Raw genomic sequence first — 23,698 nt, forward strand, 5'->3', positions numbered from 1 at the left:
TCAGTTCCAGGAGACCTGATGGCCTCTTCTGACCTCCACAGACACTGCATGACACAGGAGTACCTACCTACATGTAAGTAATATACTCATACACATAAGAAAAAATTAATAAATAAAATTTTAAAAAAATGAAATTTCAGACTTTGAATAAGAAAAACACAGTATAAGGGATGCTGAGGGAGCCAAAACCAATGTAAGTAAAGCCTCTCACATAAATGTCACTGCCGTGCCGTCAATCTCATTTCCCTTATTTCTCACCCCAGAAGTAACCATGACCCGAATATTTTCTAAATGGCTCTTTAACCAGAATTGAGAACTTACTGTTGCCAAACACCTTCCCAAGTGACGAGGATAGGTACTTGGCCATAAACATTCCCATATTGGTGTTTACATTGGAGTCAGTGAACATGAGCAACTTAATATAAGTGTTTATGACTTTACTGTAGATACGATGTACTCCTGGTCAAACATTTTGCATTATTTTGTATGTTTTCCAAACTTTAGTTTTAGTTTATGAATATGCAACTTGTTTTCTCCCTTAACGTTGTATTAGGGATAGCAAATATTTCAGAGTGCTGAGATTCAGTAATGTTGAGTCATTGACTATAACAAGACATTCCGCCATGTAGTGTGATTTGTCTCTTAGTGTTGTTTTTGTTTGTTTTGGTTTTTTATCTTTTTGAGACAGAGTCTCCCTGTAGCCCCAGCTGACCTGGAACTCGCTACATAGCCAAGCTGGCCTTGATCTCACAGAGATCTGCCTGTCTCTTCCTCTGCCTTCCCAGTGCTGGGATTAAAGACAAGCACCACCACACCTGGCTGATGTTTGAGTTAAACTGCCTCCAGACATGTTCCTTGAAGAATTTTGTATGAATCGCTGTTTTGCAGAGGAGAATTTCTCAAGGCAAGATTTTTCAAAGCCGCCTTGAAAGGTTTGTGCCACAATAGAAACGTTCTGTATTTTCAACCCAGTAGCACACATGCACCTAGCTGTTACACAAAAGTTTTAATAAATAATTTTCATGCTTACAACTTAGAATCTACTGATCCAGGCTCACTTAAGTTACTCTTATGAGCCCCCAGTAGATTGGACCTGCAACTTGATTTCAAGTTTCTTTAACAGATAAGAAATCAATTTTGTGAATTGACAGCAGCATTTAAAAAAATTAATACATTTTATGATACTTTTTATGTCATGGACTTTCTACATCAAAATTTTCAAACACGAAATTTTATACCAGTTCTTAACATATGTGGATGTCATTTTCTTAATGTAAATATGGCTCAAATAAGTTTCAAAACTTGTCTAAAATATGTTGTGAGGACAGATTACTAAACTAAATATCCAGGAGTAAAATTGGGGGCCAAGAAATACCTAGTTAGTTTATATGAAGATTTCACAGCCATTAATTTATCTACATTTGACCATTAATTAAAGAATTATTACCTGAACACTGGAAAGGCCTGGATATGGAAGGCTTCTTGAAAAGAAAGATTTCCATAGCTTGGGCTTCGTGACATCAAAATTTATCCTTAGTGGCGAATCATAGTGTTGAATATTAAACCAAATCTAAAAAAATATATATTAGCAAATATATTAGCAGATAAGTACACAGGTTACATACTTTTTTTTGTCTTCAAAAACTTAAGGTTTTTGAACTTTTTCTTTTTGAGACAGGGTCTCCCAGTATCCCCAGCTTGCCTGGAACTCACTTTGTAGACCAGGCTGACCTTGAACTCACAGAGGTCTGCCTGTCTCTGCCTCCTGAGGGCTGGGACTAAAGGCATGTGCCACCACGCCCAGCTCAAGTTTTTTGAATTTATAATCAGTGGTATACAGTTGTAATTGGCCATTTCTCACATAAAAAAAAATATGGAGTTGGGGTGCACTTTGGTTGATAATATATTTGGTGAAATAAGGTGATTCTAATTTTTAAAAAAAAATATTTTTTAAATTTTTTAGAAGAAGTATTTCATCACAGCTTTAACATACTTAGTAACAATTTCCAGAGCAAAGATACATCTTTTTCAAAAGTGGCTATAAAATTTTTAGATTCACAGTTGAATTAATACAGTTATACAATATTGAGCTCAGTATAAGCCCTGTAAGACATAAAATTGAATGAGTTTTTAACCTTTAAAACAGATCTCCGCCGGGCGTGGTGGCACACGCCTTTAATCCCAGCCATTGGGAGGCAGAGGCAGGTGGATCTTTGTGAGTTCAAGGCCAGCCTGGTATACATAGTGAGTTCCAGGCCAGCTGGGACTACAGGGAGACCCTGTCTCAAAAAGACAAAAAAGTAAAATAAAATAAAAATAAATGTTATTTAAAAAAAAAAAACAGATCTCCATTTCATTTTAAAATATACTGTTTCTTACAGAAACACTCATTGTTTTGCTACTAACACTTAGATGTTGGCACATGTATCTGTAATCTGTATGTATTGGATAGATTTCAATGGTAATGTTTATCACCTCTACTACTTAACATGACGTAAATTTTTATGCTTCCTCCTCAAATATAACTCATTTTTAAGAAAAGATAATCAAGCCCCCCTTCCCTTTTCATACATTTTTTTACATTTATTTATTTTCATGTGTGTATGCACATATGTATACGCCATGGTATGTAAGTCCAGGTCAGAGAAAGCAGGAGTCAGCTGTGTTTTCACTGTGCGGGTCTCAGGGATTGAACACAGGTCATTAGGCTTGGTGGCAGGAGCTTTACCCACTGAGGCATCTCTCTAGCCTTCTTCCTCCCTTGCGCCGGCTTTTTATTACCCTGCCCTTCCAAGCATCCTTTTAATGGAGTCCATCTTTTGTTTGCCTCTGCACTCTGCAGTGTCTCGGAGGGCACACAGTCTTGTTGAGGCTTTGAGGCAGATTGTTCTGGAATAAGACCACTTGTGATTGAATATTGGCTCTAACATTTTGACTGTGTGGTTCTGTATGATTTATTTCACTTCGGTGTGCTTCATTTTCCTCAGTAAAAATGACATGGAAGGGTACAGATACGGCAGGGAGTATAAAGATGATTAAGATGCTTTGAGTGAAATGCTCAAACATTCCATTAAGAAATAGGAAAAAATAAAAATTTAAAAATGACATGAAAGGAGAAACTCCCTCATAGGACTGAAAAGTTTCAGTGAGTTAATCTCTTAGAGTAATGGGTAGAATATAGTAAGTTCTCAATAGTTGGTATTATTTAGCTTTGTTTCTAATTGCCTAGCCATCTGTGGCTTTCCTAGGCTATTAAATGATTGCCTTAGAACATTTACCACATTCCTTACTGTTATCTTTGTAATCTATCATAATTCCTAGAATTAGTACACAGTGCAGGGCTTTGAGGAAAATATATTTTGTAATTTTTAATTTTTTTATTTTATGTGTATGAGTGTATTGCCTGCATGTATGTGAGTGTACCCGTGTCATACAATGCCATGGAGGTCAGAAGAGGGCTTTGGATTCCCCTGGAACTGGAGTTAAGGACGATTCATAGCCGCCATGTGGGTGCTGGGAATCGAACCCAGGTCCTCTGCAAGAGCAGTCAGTGCTCTTAACCACTGAGCGATCTTTTCAGCCTCAATATTTTGTAGTTTTTTTCAATATTTTTCTTTTAAAGAAAGAAAATTGTGTGTGTGTGCGCGCATGTGTGGGCACAGATGTGTGTAGATGTGTAAGCACATGTACACACATGCATGTGGAGGCCAGAGGTTGATGTCCTGTGTCTTTATTTGATCATTCAACTTTATTTATTGAGGCAGTCTCTTTCTGAACCCCACAGTTCATTGATTTGATTCGACTAGTCTACATTGTCCAGGGATTCCCCTGTCTCTGCCTCCAGAATGCTAGAATTACAGGCCAGCTACCATGCTCACCTGGCTGGTGATCTGAACTTAGGTCCTCACACTTGCTTGGGAAACACTTTATCCACTGAATCATTTTCCCAGCCCTTTTATTTATTAAGGTTTTTTTTTTTTTTTTTTTTTGAGACAGGTTCTCCCTGTAGCCCCAGCTGGCCTGGAACTCACTATGTAGACCAGGCTTGCCTTGAACTCACAGAGATCCACCTGCCTCTGCCTCCCAAATGCTGGGATTAAAGGCTTGTGCCACCATGCCCTGTTAAGTATTTTTATAATATAAATATTGATGTACATGCAGATACATAATGTATAAAGAAAATACACATTGAAAATTCATTTGTACTTTTTAGTGATACTCAAAGTTCAGAGACCAGTAAGGTAGGGTAGGTGATGCTTATAAAAACAATCAGCCAGTAATCAAAGAGTAGTTCTTAACATGTTTGACTTCATGAGAGTCATTTTCTTCTCACAGACACTCAAAGTAATGGCTATACAGTGATGACATTGCTATTACCTCCAGTTTTACCAATGTATAAATTGAGTGTGTGAAAGAGCAAGAAACTATGAAGTTTACAAAACTAGTAAGTGATGAATATAGAACTTAAAGTCAGGTATTCTGAGGCCTTCTTCAATCATGTTCTTAATCATTGCTGTATACAGTAGCCTTCCAGTAGAATCAAACAATCCCCCAAACTGGGTGCAACCAAATTCATGGAAGGGTTTTGCAGGTCATGTGGCACCTGGGAATCTTCCTTTAAAAAAGAAAGGAAGCATGTCAGTAAGAAGGCTTAGTGGGTACGGTGCTGCCACCAAGCCTGATGATCTCAGTTTAATCCCTGAGACCCTATGGTGGAAGGAGAGAACCAATTTTCTAGCAAGTTGTGCTCTGACCTCCACACGGTAGCTGTGGCACATGTGCTCTTACACGTACACACACATGCCCACACGTACACAAAATTAACAAAAACCCTTTTAAGGGAGGAAGCCCAGGCTTCGTGGGTGACAGATTTGCTTCTGCAGTAGGCATTCTAAGCTCCACTTTGGAAGAGCAAACACAACAGAGCCAGGATAGAAATTCAAGTTTTCTGAGTCTAAATCCTTTATTTTTAATTTTGTTCTGCTTCTCTGAAGGTCAGGTGCCTCATTCAACCAGAAGTTTAATTTGGAACTGTTAGGTGGCTAATTGTTGTTTATTTCTATTTATATAAATTATTTATATAACCTTTAGCTACATAAAATATGTAAATAAGTTGGTCAACTTAAAAAAGCAACACTCAACTAGCCATATTTAAGAGGAAATGGTAGTACTCACATTATCAGGACCAATTAAACAGCTCACACTTTTCAAGGGACAGAATGTATCAAATTGTCCATAACAATGTCCACTGCAAGGATTCCATATTAAATAATGATTTTTCTCCCAAGTTAGCACATAGGCAGTTGGACCCTGAAAGGAAATAACCATTAAAATAATTCCGAATTAATTATAAAATTAAGAACAATGGTAGTTTGCAGAAACTATTTTTTAAAGATAAATTTTTTTTAAATTTATCTTTGTGTGTTCATGTGCATGCAGATGCCCACGGAGTTCAGAAAAGGTTGTTGGATTCCCTGGAGCTGGAGTTAGAGGCCGTTGTGAGCTGCCTGACATGTATGCTGAGAACCAGATAGGTGCTCTGGAAGAGTAGCAAACACTCTTAGCCTCTGATCCATCTCTCCAGCCCCAGAAACAATTCTTCATTTTAGTTGGACCTCTGATTTCTAAATGTCCTGGTTATTGAATTTAAAAACTGAAATGAAACATTTTTAGAATTTTTGGATATATTACTAGTTCAATGCAGTAACCAAAGGATGGTGTCATCTAACCCAGTGAACATGAATTCAGATTGTCTGAAGAGCTCTTCCTAGTGGAAACCACTCCCGTTTTCTCTTTCTACTTAGTAAAACTACCATGTACGTATCTAGAAGATTGTGTCTGAGTAATATTTCTATTCCTAATAAAGTAACTTACCTTTTAGTACACATTCTGTGGTTACACAGTGCATAGAAGATTCGAAAGGACACACACCAAACTGTCAATAAAAGGTGTTTACATCTTACTCAGAATATTCATATATTACTAGATTCTTTTGTTACACTGAGTATTATTGTATTGCTAGTGCATGATTTGGCTAGATGCTCACAAATCATTGATTGCCTTGGAGCTGTGATGTGCTGAGGGTCACGAAGCTCGAGCTGAGGCCTGGTGAATGCCTTGCCTTGTCTTTTCCGTGTACAGGTAGCAGCTCCTGCTAGCTGATTCCCAATGATGCAAGTTTTAAATAAGCTGCTGCTCTCCACATGAACGGTTTAACCCTGTACCCAGAATTACTCCTGGTGCCCCAAGCTTGTGAATAGTTTGCTTTGTGTTAGGGAATAAAATTCTGAGAGTCACTGAGTCTTCAAACTAATAAAATGGCAACAGGACCAGTGAAACATCCCTCACTGTTGAAGGGACAGACTATACAGGTGCCCACATTCTTTTCTTTCCTAGTGCATCTGATAACACCCCGAGTGCCTCCCAGATTAGAAGTGGTGGAAAACCCACTGCTTCTAGGAGGCTAGAGGCTTCCCACACCTCCTAGAATCCCTGTCACAGGAAGGGCATGAGATTACCAAGGGAATGAGAGTGCTTGGGCTGATATTAAAAAGGCAGAGCCAAATAGGGACTATCAGTGGTAAAATGTTCAGGTTTGCCAAAAAGCCATCTGAAGTGCTGCTGAACTCCTTGCCAAGCCATTTCACGTGGAGGCAGTGGTGGCTCCGACTGCCTGCTGTGGCTCTGTGCTGCTTCCCTAGCAACTCAAAGGACTGTTAGAAAACTAGTACTGCCCATGGCCTGGAATATACAGCTGCTTAGAGAACCACACTCTTCTGTTAATGCCAGACAAGGCGGCCTTACCTCAGGGATGGCACTGCCCATCACCAGCCATGCTTTCTTGTCCAGGGACAGAAAGTAATTGCACAGCAGTACTGCATGCTCTTCTTCATCTCCTGCCAGGAGATCAAGAAATTGCTGACAGAAAGAAAAAAATATGTTGTATTGACTGTCTCCTTCTGGATTGACCATGTAAGATTTTATTACAGATTTATAATCAGGTTTGCTGTGTTGTTCAGACTGGTCTGGAACTCCCAGTGTAGCCCAGGCTGGCCTTGAACTGACAGTCTTCCTGCCTCTCCCTCTCCCCTGAATGCTGGGATTGCAGCATGCTCTAATGCTAGAATTTATTCTTATTTATTTATTTATTTATTTATTTAATTTATTTATGTCTTTTTGAGACAAGGTCTCCCTGTAGCCCCAGCTGGCCTGTGTTTGCTTCCCAAGTTCTGGGACTACCTGGCTCATGCAAGATTTTAATGTGATAGTTGAGATCTGTTTTTTAAAGTAGCAGAGGTTTTTTCCTCAAATCTTTTCCTGATTTTGATACCAGACTGATCTTTAGTGGATATTGTGTTTTCTCTAACATTGATGCTGATATTACGACTTTCTAGAATTAATTATCAATATGATTGTGGTGGGTACAGAAGGCAAATTTCCAAGTTTTTCTATTCATTTTGAATGGTGTATGATGATAGTTCACTAAAGGCAAAATATTCTCTAAAGTACATGAACTTTTAACCCTGTACCCAGAATTACTCCTCATACCCCAAACTTGTGAATCTTTTGCTTTGGAGTAGGGAATAAAATTCTGAGAGTCACCGAGTCTTCAGACTACTAAATTGGCAACAGTAATATCAAAATATAGCTGTCAACATTTCTTGTAGTTATGTGGTGTGTTCCCAGGAATTCATTTATCCTAGACAATTTCTGAGGGAAGTATTCTTCTTCCCAGTTTTACAGACTCAGAGGAGGAGGCAAAGCTCACTTAGTAACACCTAAGCAGTCACAAGCTGGTCTGGTATTCCCTCCTCTTCAGATACTTTCATGAATCCTCTTGAGAGAACCTCAACATTTAAAATTTTTTATCTCTAGGGCTGGAGAGATAGGTCAGTGGTTAAGAGCACTGACTGCTCTTGCAGAGGACCCGGGTTCGATTCCCAGCACCCACATGGCGGCTACGAACTGTCCTTAACTCCAGTTCCAGGGGAATCCGAAGCCCTCTTCTGATCTCCACAGCATTGCAGGACACAGGTGCACTCACATACATGCAGGCAATACACTCATACACATAAAATAAAAATAATTGAAAAAAATTTTTGAAAAATTTTATCTCTAAAACTGCCAACATATATGTTGCCAAATGTATTAGGTGGCAAAAAAATTAAGTATCCCCAAACTTCATCTGTCAATAGAATTTATATATGTTAAATTCTATGGAAATAACAGACAACCTGAAATCGAGAAGCACAGTAAATACCTGTGATTATATAGGCTTGCTTCCTGCCACCTATGATCCAGGACTTAGTCCAGTGTCTAATCTGTGCTATGTGACTGAGAAATACACACTGAATAAATAATGACATGTCATGCCTTTAGAAGCTCACAAATTGAGGGACGTAATTTCTAATGATAGAATTAAATTTTGACATTTTATAAACAAAATTGGAATATTGTTAATGTAATACTATAATAGTTCATCAACAATTCAATATTTTTAAATTTTGTTTTTTTATGTGTATAAGTGTCCTGACTGTATGTCAGTGCCATATGCTTGCAGCGATTACAGAGGCCAGAAGAGGGCGTCAGATCCCCTGGAACTGGAGTTACTAGCCACCATGTGGGTGCTGCGAACCAAACCCAGGTCTTCTGCAAGAGCAGTCAGTGCTCTTAACTGCTGAGCCATCTCTCCAGCCTCTGAAATACTATTTTTTATTCTTTGTGAAGTAAATTTTAATATATTTTAATTTTTAAATTTTATGTGTATGAATGTATTATCTGCATGTATGTAAGTGCACCCATGTCATGTAATGCCCATAGAGGTCAGAAGAGGGCATCAGATCCCCTGGAACTGGAGTTATAGACAGCCATTATGTATGTGCTGGCAGCTGAACTCAGGTCCTTTGCAAGAGCAGCCAGTGCTCTTAACCACTGAGCCGTCTCTCCAGCAAACAAATTTAAACAACACTTTTTTTCTCTTTTTTGGGTGCTAAGGCTCTAACCCATGACCATGCACATGCTAGCTAAATGTTTCCCACTGAATTACATCCCCAGCCTTTATTTATTTGCTTGTTTATTTTTTAACGTCTGAAGTTTTGCAAATTTAAACCAGGAAGAAAAATATTTCAGAATTTAGTTATCGTACTAATAGATGGCCAAGTAGATTTTGGTGATGACTAATGAGTGTTGCAATCTAAGATAATACAATGTGTTTATCTAATATTCAGTTAAATCAGTAAAGCTGTGAGAAAAAACTTACATCAGATGTGCTCCACAGGTCACAGATACCAGCAAATGAAACTGTATCAGGCAAGAAAGGAATCAAGGACACATATCGAGCTACCAGTTCCTGTGTAAAGAAAATTAACTCAAAAAATAACTTCCAATAAAATAGAAAGCTGCAACCCCCTACAGCATTTCTCAAAGCAAGTTTCATATATGTGAACAAGATGAAATTAATGCTCACACAATGCTCACTAAACGTATTAACATCTTAATCCTTAGCTAAAACTACATAGATGGTTATTTCTATTATCTTTCACATACTAAGAAACTGGCTCTGGTGTTTTTGTCTCCGCGCCCTCTCTTTTTGTGCTTCCCTGTTTTCTGGTGTATCAAGACTTTGAAGCATCATCCTGCACCTTTCTTAGACCACCCTGAAAGCAGCCATTTCTCCAAGAAATGCTGGTTTATTTTAGGGGCAACCTGAATGTAGGAATCAAGCCTGGACATCGCCATAGTGTAATTCATAATCCACCCATCTCTAAGAAGGCTCATTACTTCAGTACTTACTGGATTTCTATGTTTCATGCTTGCTGCCTAAGCCTGACAACCTGAGTTCAATCTGGAACCCATGTAGAAGTGGAAGGAGAGAACTGACTGCCCAAGGTTGTCCTCTGACCTCCACAGATACGCTGTGGCATGTGCCCCCCCCCCCGATAATAATAGTTAAGAATTTGCACATTTTCTTACTGATCTACAAGATTACCAACATTTCCTCTGTAGTCCAGTGATTATATGTATGATACACACTGTAACTGTTCTCTCCTGATTGTGGCTTGCTTTTCCCTTTTTTCATGGTGTCCTTTATTAATTCAAGATCTCAGTTTTAATGACAACCTATTCTCTGTCTTCACAGTTTGTGCTTTGTACTGTTTTAAGAAATCCTTTCAGTGTCAGAAAATAAACATAACAAGACCTTTCAGTCATCAGTGTATATGCAGCTGAGTAAAGTAGGGATTTATTTTCATTTTTTTTTTCTGCATGAAAATCAGTGACCTAATACAACTTATTCCATGCTCGATCTTGTCACTGGTGCTCAGGTTTTGTCACGTCAGGCTTCCATACTTGAGTGTATCGTTCTGGGTCCTGTGTCCTCCTCCACCTCTTTGCCCTTGTTATTGCTGTGTCACTACCATTTTCCCATGTTAACTGTGTCATAATTCATCTAGTACAGCAAGCCTTCCCATTGGTCCCTACTCTTTAGATTGTCTTGCGTAGTTTTAGCTCTTTTCAAACCCCTGTGAATATTGGAATCAGTTCTTCAAGTTTCATTAAAATGTTTTTTTAAATCTAGTTTGACAACTGGTGTCTTAAACTGGAAAGTGTCTCCCCTCTCCTAGGTGTGTGTACCGGTGAACACGGGTGCTTCCATCACTCTGCTCTTTGCATGACTCCTTTTTTTTCCTTTCCCCATTTTGTACCCCATTTCAGTTATTCTTCTGTTTAAAAAAAAATCAAGAAATTTCAGTATGCATATTTAAATTAAACTCTAAAGCCAATAAATATCGTTGCATCTTGGAAAACACAAAGACATTAAAAATACTTCTATTCGCTCCATCGTGACATATGTTCATTTCCCCGTGATTTCTGTTCTGTCCTGACTTTTCATCCACATTGCTGTTATCAGTGTTTCTGTGACAGTGCTTGTTTATTGACTCAGGGCTTTCCCATTCTCTTTATCTAGTAGTATGTGTTGCATCTGGAGTTTTCTCTGAGAGCCTTCCTTCTCCAACCCCCACCCCCATGTGTGTGTGTGTGTGTGTGTGTGTGTGTGTGTGTGTGTGAGAGAGAGAGAGAGAGAGAGAGAGAGAGAGAGAGAGAGAGGAGAGTCAGCTGTGAACTGCTGTTCTCTCAGCCTGCTAAACATGTTTCTTTCTGACTCTGACATTGCAGCTGACAAGTCGATTGTAAGTAATCTGTTTTCTTCATAACTGCTTTTAAGATCACCTTCATCTAGTAGTTCCTGATGCTATGTCTAGATGTCTTTGTATTTCTCTTGCTTAGGATTCATGGGGTTTCCTCAATCAGAGGATTTTGTCTTCATCAAACCTTGGAAATTCTGTTTAGTCTCTATTGTTTTTCTTCATGTAGATACAACGTGGGCCTCTTCCTTGCATCCCCCACACATCATAACCATTTCTTTATATTTTATATAGTTTTAAAGAAATATTTTTATTTTTATATGTATGAGTGTATTATTGCCTGCATGTGTGTAAGTGCACCCCTGTTGTGCAGTGCCTGCAGAGGGCAGGAGAGGGCATCAGATCTCCTGGAGTTATGGATGGTTGTTAGCCACCATTTGGATGACGAGAACTGAATCTGGCTCCTCTGCAAGAGCAGCCAGTGTCCTTAACTGCTGAGCCATCTCTCTGGCCCCCTAGTTTTTATCTCTGTAAGTATTCATTCCAAGTAATTTCTTTGAATGTGTGTTTCAGCTCACTCATTCTCTCTGCATCTAACTGTATGTACATAATTTAACTTGTATTTAACATTTATTATTGTAATTTTTCACTGGTTACATTTGATTCTATATTATTGATGCTGGGAATTTTCCTGTGTAATATTTTGAGACTAAGATTAAATTGATTTCTTCTAGAAGAATTTGTATTTCTTTGGACAGGGATCTAAAGGTATTATGAAAAGGGAAAACCTTCAACTGGTTTTTGTTTGAAGTTTATTTGATTCTTGTGTAAGTCTAATCCCACTAAATGTGTAGTTAGGAAATCTCGGGAAAATCTGTCTTTTTTTTTTTTTCTTCCATCCTGGGTCATTGCTAAGGCAGGCAGAATTCTTCTGCAGGGCAGGATTTCCTAAATATCCACTAATGAGATCACTCTTTAAGAGTCCAGTCTCTGTTTTAGTCTCTATTCAACCTCCCACCTGCTCTAACTCTTGCAGGGCAAGGATTTCCTAATTGACCCATTGGTGATATCATTTTTTAGGAGTCCAGTCTTTGTTTTAGGCTCTATTCAACCTCCTACCTGCTCTAGCCCCATGACTTATCTCCTCTCTCCCTCAGCCTTGTGGTTCATAAAAACCCAGCTGCAGTCATTGGGGTTTATCAGATAACCTGAGATCAGCAGTATCAAGTTACCACCCTTCTTCAGTCTTGCCTTCTTTCTTGCCTTTGATTTTTTTGCCCAAGTTGTATCTATCTTAGCCATAATCTACCAAATATTTACAATATTTTTATCTATCTGCTCTTAAGCATTCTTTATGGGGAGAAGCTTTATGCACATCTACTATGCCAGCAGAATAGAAATCTCAGTTATGGGCTGAGGATGCAGCTCCATGGTAGAGCACTTGCCTAGCATGCGTGAAGCCTGGGATCAGCTCTGCCCCAGATGTTTGTTGTAATTCTTAATGCTATGAACATCACTGAAGTAAAATTAATAAAAATTATTTGAACAACCTTAGTATTTTCAGCATTTGTACCATCATCCCAACATTAACCCGTACTGTGCCATTAAATACATATGTGCCATTCATTGGCTTCAAAGCTCCATACCCATGATATACGTGCATGAATCAGAATCCTTATATTATACAGACCATTATGTTTTGTCTCCTGTAATCATATAACCTCCATGAAGCATTTCTTTTTGAAGTTTGATTCTCAAGTGTAGGAGGGGAAGTGCCAGACCTAAGCACAGCTGCACTAGGGAGCACAGCTTCCACCTTGAAAGCACAGCCCGCGCTTCTGCAAAAGAGCCAACCTATAATCTGCCCTGGACTTAGAGACTGATGACACGAGCAGCCTGAATGAGGGGATCTATCAGGGAGTGACACACTAGCTTATGGGACACTGGGGGCAGGTGGAGAGATATATAAGGCCTGCCCTTCCCAGCAATAAACGAGTCTTCAGCACCTCGCCTAGTGCCTGCTTCCACCCGACTCCTGGTGTCTGTGTGTTGACTCTGCACTGCTCACCCCCACCTCGGCCAGAACCCTCGTTCCACGCAGTCCCTCGTGGGCTGGTGGGCTGGACCCACAAGGAAACCTGCAACAGCTGTTGCCCAAACGGGGTTCTCTGTCCCCTGGTGTTGGCGATGCCCCCAACTTCAGTTTGTTTGGTGATTAAGCCCCAGGTTTTGTCTGTCCCTTCGGCTGCTTGAGGGTGAGCAAGTGGCCCCCTCCTCTGTCCCCTCTACCCTGTTTGTCATATTTGTCGTTAAATCAAGAAGGCACACTCCGCCGCATAGTACCAAAGCCCAAAGTCCTTGGCTTGCCCCGGTGAGTTCACATAAGGGTTGATCCACCCCGAACTCAGAGCCAGGCTTCAGGTCATCCTGTTGCCTGTCCTGGAGACACCATGTGAGCATATAGCCAAGGGTATCACAGCCCTCGGAAGTCACTCACTAAGCACAAGACATTTGGATACGATACACCTCTTCATGTTGGGGCGGTTTATGTCCGAGTGGCCCACGGTCCTTCATTTGTGCCCTCTTGGTAGTCACCCTTGCCTTTTACTTTTGTGGCGAGTTTCCCTTCACGGGACCTTCCCACAATGGGCAACTTACCACCACAGTGCACGGAGCCACAAACAGCAGCACTTAAATTGCTCCTTAGAACTCAGGGACTGAAAGTTAAACCAAAAGATATTGAAAATTTCTGGGATGAAGCCACTAATTTGGCCCCTTGGGTCTCTCCCAAAATTATGTGGGATCCTGACCTCTGGATGCGGGTCCTCTTCTTGGCCCGAAAAACGGAAGTAGGATCGGGAGTCGTTCCCCCTGCCTCATTTGTCCCAAACCTTTTAGCCATAATTGCCAGCCTTAAGTCCTCCTCCCCTGAAGTTATTTCAGCCCACAATAAGCATTGTCAGGATCAGGCCAGTGCAGACCTTGCCATTACTTCAACCCCCACTGACCTTGATATGGGAACCAGACCTGAGGTCGATCCAGATGAGGAAGGGGCCCCCTTGCCTCTACCTCAGACCCCGCTTTCAAAGTCACAATAATCAGAGACACCACCACCCCAGTACCCCTGGAAGGAACTACATTCTGCCTGCTCCAACACAACTCCCGCTCATTATACCCCCCATGGCCTGCCCACCCTTTGCTGCCCCTTGCTGGTCATTGTCCGCCTTTCCAGTTAATGTTGGCCCAAATGCTGCGCAACAGCCATGGGTGCTCACCACTCTCACAGACCTTGAACTCATCCACAAAACCGCCAATGATCAGGCCCTGATTCCCCATATTTTGAGCAAGTTCTCTGCCAATGGGCCATGCAGTTATAGACCCATTACAATTGGTATAACTTATTAAAGGCAGTATCGGAGCCCACAATCTTCCTGAGCTGGTGTTTGGCTTACGATGATCAGGCTGAAAATCAGGCACGTCTCAACCTTCAATATGGCCTTAATATTACTCTGGATATGCTCACAGGATGTGGACAACATATTGACCCCATTTCCAAGTCCACTATTGGTCTTCATGCTTACTACCAACAAGTTAGTGACCTGGCCTTCCAGGCCCTTAAATGTTGCTCCCCCCGTGACCCACAGGCATTCTTCCACAATTTGATTCAGCAGCCAGGGGAGTCCTTCATGGACTTCCTCACCCATGTAACCAGGGCAGTGGAATGGAGGGTGGAGTCTGGACCCACCCGCAATATGCTTATCAAATAACTGGCATAGGAGGGCCTAAATACCCCTACCCGCAATGCTATCCCACCTGTCCGCAATGGTAATATTCATAAGTGGGTACTTGCCACTAGAGACCTAGACCCCAGAACAGGGCCCATCGAGGCCCTGACCGCCTCCTTAGAGGCGCTCTTATTACAAGAAAGGCCCACCCTCTCCGATTCAAAAGATGGCTGCTGGAACTGCGGGAGGATAGTACACCTCCACAGGGACTGCCCGAACAACGGAGTTCATCCCAAGATCCGCTGCCCCACATGCAAAAAGGGATTTCATTGGGCAAAAGATTGTAGGTCACGGCCCCAGTCAGACTCAGCTCCTTTAAACTCCACCAGGGGCGCCCCTCAGCCCTGCAAGTAAGAGGGGGAATGAGACATTTTATGGACCCTTCCAATTCTTAATCACTCCCCCCTAATGACCTTATTTCTAGATGGGATCACTGTGAAGGGCCTAGTGGACATGGGAGCCAATGTTACCATCATCACCAAGAGCAAGTCTCTTCGGTTCCCCCATTGGAAATACTGGCCTGGCCTGCCCATTAAGGGAGTAGGGGGCAGCCAGGACACAAAGCTGGTTGTTCGCCCAGTACACTGGAAGGACCCAGATGGGAGTAAGGGCACATTCACTCCCATAGTGGCCGACGTTCCCCTACAACTTGTGGGGTAGAGATGTCTTGGAGGACATGGGTGTGGTCTTTACCACAGATGATCAGGCCTTTTATGATGATGTCATAGCCCATAATAAACTTGGCCTCTCTGGGAGAAATTGGAGCCCTGGCCAGCATCCCCAATTCTAAAGGCCACTGCCCTCCCTGGGACATCCCCTAAGGAGTCTCCCACACTGATCACACTTACCTGGCTCTTGACAGATGTGATCTGGGTGGAGCAGTGGCCTATTATAAAACCTAAATTGTCTATCTTCAAAAATGTAGTCCAGGAACAGCTGGACCTCAGACATTTGGAACCATCCACTAGTAAATATAACGCTCCAATATTCATTATAAAAAAGAAAAATGGCCGTTTTTAGATTGCTTCAGGACTTACACGCCATTAATGACCAAATGGAAAAAATGGGCTTGACACAGGCTGGCTTGCCCCACCCTGGCGCTACTCCTCCTTCTTATTATATCATAACACTTTATATTAAAGATTGCTTCTCAATCCCGCTGGGCCCCCAAGATCGTGATCACTTTGCCTTTACAGTTTGGGAACCAAACTTCCACAAGCCGGCCCTCAGATATCAATGGAAAGTCCTTCCCCAGGGAATGAAAAACAGTCCTACTATTTGTCAGCTTTTTGTCTCACGAGCCACTTCAACCATCCCTCATAGTGCACAATTTATTCACTATATGGATGACATTCTGTTGTCCCACCCTAACCCACAATTTCTCCGCAAGGTAACCAGACACTCTCCTGCCTATTGTCCCTTGGCTTGTCTATCACCTTAGATAAGTTACAGGAGGTGCCTCCTTATGCCTTTTTGGGGCATACGATTTTGGCCGGTGTACGCCCTATGGCCCCTGCCTTTAATTTGAAGCTGGTCTATACACTACCCGATTTTCAACAACTCTGTGGCACCATAAATTGACTTAAATAGTTCTTACCCATTCCCTCAAAGGAATTGACGGCACTGTTTTGTCTTTTGGAGGGCCCCACCTGCCCTTCAGCAAAGATTAACTTAACTCCCCTGGCCATTGCCCTATTGCAAAAGACCATTGAATTACTCTCATCAACAACCCTTGACAGATATGAGCCCTTACAATCCCTACAGGCTTTAGTGCTATTGACTTTTTCTGGCTTCCTTGGTGCCCTTTGGCAGACTGGGCCACTTATCTGGGTCCATCTCTCATACTTGGAGCTCCAGCAGGTTTCCTCCAAGTTTGATCTGGCCTTTACCTTGGCAGTCAAACTGCACACTCAAGCTCGAAAAACCTTCAATAGAGAACCCGACGCTATTGTACTCCCCTTTCCCCTCTGTAACCTACAGGCCCTTTTGGCTGATTCCATAAGCTTTCAGACTATGATATCAGGCTTCCCTGGCACCACTGACAAACACCTGCCCCAAGACAAAAGAATTCAGGCCCTTCTCACATTGCCGCTTGAAGTTAAGCCCCACAGCACTCCTTCTTCTTCCCCAATTCCCCAAGTGACCACTGCCTTTTCGGATGCTAAGAACTTTGGGGTCCTGATACAATGTCCTGGGAAAAAGGACATCACCCACATCGTCCCTAATCCTGGCTCTGTCCAGTTGGGAGAACTTCTTGCTATACCTAAAGCTTTAGCAGAGTGCCAGGACAAACCCCGAAATCATCTTATAGTGCCTATTCTGTTCAGGTCACTAAGGTCATCACCTTTGCTCATGTTAAAAACTCCTCCACCCCACTCCACCTCACTATGGTCAAGCTACAGGAATGCCTAGAAAATAGAACTCACCCATGGTACATCTCACATATCCGCTCACATACCGCCCTTCCCAAATCCTAGCTCAGGGGAATGCCGCCACAGATGCCCTGATCATGACAGTCCAGTCTAACCTGTTAGAACAAGCAAGAGCTTTACATCAACAATTCCACCTGTCCCCTCAGAGTATTCATAAACTCCTCCCAGAAACCCCCGTATCCCAATGCAAGCACCTTGCCTGCTCATGTGCTACCTGTGCCCTGCTCATGCCTCTTGGGCCCCTTAACAGGGGAGGAGTGAACACCCATGGTTTGATACCCAATGCCATTTGGCAGATGGACGTGACTTACTACCCTCCTTTTGGGAAATTGAGATTCTTTCATGTTATAGTTGACACATGCTCCTCCCTTACTTATGCTTTAGCTCTCTCAGGGGAGAAGACTATACATGCCATTAAAGCTATAAAGTCTGCCATGTTAATCATGGGTGTACCCTGGGTGCTTAAGACTGATAATGAATCTGCTTATTCCTCTCAAGAATTCAATAAATTTGTTTCCTCCTGGGGAATCAAACTTACCTTTGGTATTACCTGTAACCCACAAGAACAAGCCATTGTCAAAAGGACCAACAGGACACTTAAGTCCCTCCTGGCTAAAAGTCCCTTGGCTGAGGCCAAATGTGACCCCCATTTTGCTCTTACTGAGGCTTTGTTCCACCTTAATTTCCTCATGTTTGATGACTGGGGTCTCAGTCCAGCATACAAACATTGGTCCTCCTTGCCTCAGGCTATGCCTCTGCCACTAGTTAGATGGAGGGATCCTATTTCATCCCTATGGCTGGAACCAGCCTCTGTCCTGACATGAGGACAAGAATACGCTTGTAATTTTCCACAGGATGCTATGGCCCTCATCTGGATTCCATTGAGAGACATCTAACCAGCTACGGAAACCCATCTGGAGACCGGGCCCAACTGCGAGTTTGATAAGCCGTGACATCCTTTTCCGGCTTTGTTATCTTTGTCACCCCTTTGTCCTTTGGCTGTGCTTCTCCCCAGGCTTCAGATCTCTGGACTTTGGTCCCCTTACCACCTCTGATCCTCCCTGTAGATGAACAGTCACCCACTTTCCCAGTTCTCTTTAGCACTAATGAATCCCTCGGTGTCCCCACCATGGAATTGATTCATGTGTCCATTCCCATAAATGGCATGTGGTCCCTTGCAGGATCCCTCTGCTTCATCCCAGTCCTTAACCCCTCCTCCCCTAATGTCTCTGACTGTCACTCCCTCTTTAACATAACAGGCGACTTTCATGGAAACCGGAGCCAGGGCTCCTTATGGGGCCTCAAAATCTGGTTTCCCTTAGTAAAAGACACTTCTGAGACTACAGTGTCCTTCATGCCCCCTGGGGCCACCCCCCAAGGGTCAGGCATCCTCCATGGACCCAGTGCCCTCCCACCCATAAACTTCCCAGCACATTGCACTTTCCTATTCCATGGGAACATTGCCTCCCACTCACTCCTGGAAGTATGCTCCTCTTTACTATGGATTATGATTACCATCCACAGGCTTCCTCCCTGGCAGCCTGGAGATACCTTGTCTCTACAAAACCTTACTCCTATGTCTACCCTGAACCCAGGCTAAAGACACTGGCCGGGGGGCCTGGGAGCTCTGCGGGCCGGCGGCTTGCCTGGATTTGCGTCCTCTCTTTTTTGTATTAGGTGGAGCCATCTTTAATGGTACATATACGGGTGGATGATAACTCAGAGACAGGTTCCTTGGGTGTCACAGACCCAACTTGGACACCTAAGGAAGTCTCTGTTAACATCTCCCATTCGATCTCCTCGCCTGTGTTCGACCACTGTTTGCTCTGCTCATTGCTAATTTCTCGGACGACTCGGGGCATACCCTTAACTGCTCCCTCGTTAACTGCACTCTCTCGGTATGCTGTATTTTCCCTGCCTCTCTTGTTCTCTTTGTGTGCAAACCCGCGGCACTCTGGGTTCCCGTTCCTAATGCCACTCATTTCCATGCTGTCACCCTCATGGAATAGATGGCTATCCAGCCCTTCCCCCGAGTCAAGAGAGATTTTGGTATTACCACAACAATTGTCACTGCCATTATCCTTTCCTTAGGGCCTGCCACCACTGCTGCTGTTGCTATCACCCAATCTTCCACTACTGTGGAAATACTCAATGAGGTCGTATCCAAAATCTCTGTGGCCTTACACACTCAATCTCTTATTAATCAACACCTCTTCCAGGCCATTTCTGTCATCCAACAACAGGTAGACCTCCTCGGAGAGGAGCTGGTGATTGTCAAACAGATGATGTTAATGGCCTGTGACCCATGGTTCAAAGCCCTGTGTCTCACGCCTTACAAAGTGTGAGGGCCAAGATGGAACTCTCACAGTATATCCATGGCCACTGGAGCCAAAAGTTTCTCAACTACTCTACCTTGCTCACTGACCAGATCATCCATTATACATGGGCTCAGACATTAGATATAAACTCTGGGTTCCTCAACAAACTTTGGTTGAATTTAAAAGCTTTGTTTGACCCTTCATGGATCGTTACTTAGTTACTCTTGGGTATCATAGTCTTAATTCTTTTCTTGCTCATAAAATGCTTTGTTCTACACTTCTGCAGACAAAACCAAGTAAATTACTAGGTGTATCAGGTTCTCAAGACGCTCGAGGATCCAGACTTCGACAACCCCCCGCCGCCAGGTCCTGCAGGTCTGGCTTGCTGATATCTGAGAAGCGGTTGTGTAACTTCTTGCCCTCCTCCTCCCTCACATGGTCATGCCAGAGATCACACCCTTCGAGGACTGGTAGCCAATGACAGGTAAGATCCTGATGGTCAGGACAACTTAAGACAGGCACAGTCCATCAAGCTGGGTGCCCTCAGAGGTGAGCTCAATTATGTCAAGGCAAAGAACCTCAGCTCCCACTGACCTTTCTATAATAAAAAGGGATAGATATATAGGAGGTGAAGTGCCAGCCCTAAGCACAGGCCACACTAGGGAGCACAGCTTCTGCCTTGAAAGCACAGCCTGTGCTTCCGCAAAAGAGCCAACCTATAATCTGCCCTGGACCTAGAGACTGATGATGCGATTGGCTTGGATGAGGGTATCTATCAGGGAACGACACACCAGCTTATGGGACACTGGGGGCAGGGGGAGAGATATATAAGGCCTGCCTTTTCCAGCAATAAACAAGTCTGTAGCACCTCGCCTAGTGCCTGCTTCCACCCGACTCCCAGTGTCTGTGTGTTGACTGCACCACTCACCCCCACCTCGGCCAGAACCTCGTTCCCCACAGTCCCTCGTGGGCTGGACCCACAAGGAAACCTGCAACACTCAGGAAGACGAGAAATTACTTCAAGCAACAGAGGAGTTTCAAGCTTACAAACAAGTTTTTATTTAACTTCCTATACAAATTAACTGTATTATAGTTACTTCTATATCTGGAGAAAGCCCATCCTCTATATAAGTTACCATATTAATAACTTAGCAACCATTATTCTCTATACTCTCTACAAACCCTCAAATAGTTATGGGTTATGGTATTCACTTAAAAATGGTGTGCTTGATGGCAGTAAACATAGGTAGTTATTTTGGTATAGGAGAAATTGCATGAGTTCTCAAGTTAGAGGCCTTAGTTGAAATCCTAACAGTCTTACTGAGAATACATAATGAAAATGTGTTATGTAGGGCATTTTGCAAGTTCAGAGTATCTTTGCTGTTAATTTGTCAACACTTAATGTAACACCAGGGACACAGTAAGCACTCAGTGATTTTTCATTGAAGGAATGAACAAAGGATTATTATCATCTTTGGTACCTTAAGACTTCTCCAAAGAGGGAAATTCTCATGTCAATAAAATAGTTTTAATCAATACTTTCATCATTACTGATCTTCATATATCTTAAATACTATGAAATATGATAAACTGGAAATATATTGAAATTTTAAAACATTATTGGCAATAGCACTGATTGATTATACAGTGCTGACAGCACTGATGGGCTGTGCAATACTTACCGCAGTTGCCTGTGGGTTGTTGGGGTAGACATTAAGGAGCTCCTGAGGAGGGTTTAAAGGTTTGAGGTACCGTGTAATAAACACTGTTTTCCCACTTAGGTCAATTACTGTTGTAAGGCAGTGACGACATGGAAACTTTAAGTTACATTCAGCTTGAAACTTCTCTGCTGCTTGAAGTAATTTCTCATCTTCCTGAGAATCAAACTTCAAAAAGAAATACTCCATGGAGGTTATATGATTACAGGTGGCAAATAGAACATGTTCAGACTCCACAGTCAGTGTGAACTGAATGTTTGGTTTGTGAAATGTCCTTATGAGATCTCTTATAAAGCCATTTGTTTTTGGTATCTCACACAGCTTTGTTTAATTGTATTGATAATTTAAGACCTAGAATGATCATCAAGCACTAAATTTACATTCAACAAACACTGAAAGAAGGTGGTGAATTGGTAAGCAGCCATACAAAAACTATCGGCTAATTTAAAAATCTACAAAAATTAAACAATAAGATATTAATTCCAACTGATAAGCCCATGCAGTAACATTTTCTATGTATTTTGGTGTATTTTAAAGGGGAATTGGGCCCAGAAATTCAGCATCTTAGGTGTGAACTATGTCACAGATTCCTAGAGAAGAATTGTCAAATCAGAAATGATTATAATTTTAGAAAGAATAGAACATTATGAAGCAGTGATGATATGGAAAAATGATTTGTTGAATTCGTACTTATTCCCTTTAAGTTTATTCATGTCTTCATTCTCTAATCATTAGAAAAATGTTTCCCAGAGTCTAAAAGATTCCAGACATTACAGATAAAGGAGTAAGAAGTGGTCCCTGCAGGGAACTTCTAGTCTGGTGGGGAACATGTATAAGCAACCAAACACTCAAATAATTTGAGCAAATGCTACAGGGATCAGCACAGGGTGTTCCAGGGAGCTCTAAGAGGGGCCTAAGAGCAGCACAAGGGCACTGTCCAGGAACAAGAGAAACCGAAGTCAGTACAACTGTTGGCCTTTCAAGTTGACACTACTTGGACTTGAATGTTCTGTTGTGTGTCTTGACCAGTGCATCTTGAAGGCAAGGCCTGTGTTTGAACATGTTCTTCCTACACCTGGCACCTAATATGCACATTCTGGGCACCTAGTAAATATCAGAGGCCATTAATACTCATTTAGGACACCAGGATGCCATTTCAAGGAATAAACAGGAATTTAGTGAGAAATACGATGTTTGTGTTCTAAGAAGTACCTTGGAAAGGCTAAATAATAAAAGAATTCATGGTGTTTATTCTAAAATAAATTTAGATGGAACCGGCAAATTCAGATTGACTCAATATTCAATTTGGAAGATTCTTAGTTCTTTGACCTATAGCTTAATGAAACATTTACAGAAGATGGAATTACTACCCTGTGACAACCCCTGCTGACCAGAAATAATTGTTAGAGCTACACTGTCTTTGTTAGAAGTAGTTGTGGACTCCATGGATTTGAAAAGTGAAGGTTAGCTCCTAATGTGTAGGTGACATTTAGACTGAAAAACTGGATCTGGTGTCAGTGAAGACTCTCACTGGCAGAATGAAATGGACAAATAGGCTGAGAGGTATTCTCTTGTCTTTTCTTATATACTAGGATAGAAAGCAGGATCTCACACATGCTGAACACACACTCCACCACTGAGTTACCCCACCAGCACAAGCTGCATAGTCTTCGTGCATGGCAGGCATCTATAGTTGCTTGCAAGGATATTGTACATGTGTTAGGGCCTAGCACCTGTCCACTGGAGGCAGTAGACAAAAGCAGCTACTTAGGGCTTAATAACTGCTGACTAATTGATTAGAAGACAAGATTCTTGGTACCTTCTTAAGCATGTCAGTCGTCTAGCATAGGGAACAATGAAAAAGAGAAATGACAGGAAGGCTTTATTAACAGTCTGTTTTTAAAAACTTAAAAAATCCAAACAATATAAAGTCAGATGTTAAAGTAACTATTTCAGAAGATGCAACTGGCTTGTAAAACTTTTCTACCACTAAATACCTTAAAAAAAATTATTTGGAGGCCCAGCATGGTGACAACCTTGGGAGACAGAGGCAGGCAGATCTCTGTGAGTTTGAGGCCAGCCTGGGCTACATAGTGAGTTCCAGGCCAGCCAGAGCTAGACAGTAAGACCTTCTCTCAATCAGTCAATTGGCCAGTCAATTGATCAATTAATCAATCAATCAACCAACCAACCAATCAATCAATCAATCAATCAACCAACCAGTCAATCAATCAATCAATCATTTTGAATAGAATGGAGGTAGAGAGACAGTTCTAATCTGTTGTCCTGGAAACTGCTGTT

At 42.1% G+C, this 23,698-nt stretch overlaps 1 protein-coding gene across 1 annotated transcript in view; it reads right to left on the minus strand.

Moving 5' to 3' along the window:
- Cc2d2a (coiled-coil and C2 domain containing 2A) overlaps positions 1 to 23,698 on the minus strand; it is a 128,876-nt gene that overhangs the window by 3,035 nt on the left and 102,143 nt on the right. Inside the window, exons 30-34 of the mRNA XM_029560505.1 lie at positions 21,362 to 21,565; positions 9,260 to 9,349; positions 6,805 to 6,918; positions 5,176 to 5,310; positions 1,448 to 1,570 (exon numbers count right to left, since the gene is read on the minus strand). Coding sequence (XP_029416365.1) covers positions 1,448 to 1,570; positions 5,176 to 5,310; positions 6,805 to 6,918; positions 9,260 to 9,349; positions 21,362 to 21,565 — 666 coding nt within the window. The remainder of the gene's footprint in view (positions 1 to 1,447; positions 1,571 to 5,175; positions 5,311 to 6,804; positions 6,919 to 9,259; positions 9,350 to 21,361; positions 21,566 to 23,698) is intronic.

The sequence above is a fragment of the Nannospalax galili genome, unplaced genomic scaffold, assembly GCF_000622305.1.
Source record: "Nannospalax galili isolate Female #2095 unplaced genomic scaffold, S.galili_v1.0 scaffold271, whole genome shotgun sequence".
NCBI classification, from domain to species: Eukaryota; Metazoa; Chordata; class Mammalia; order Rodentia; family Spalacidae; genus Nannospalax; species Nannospalax galili.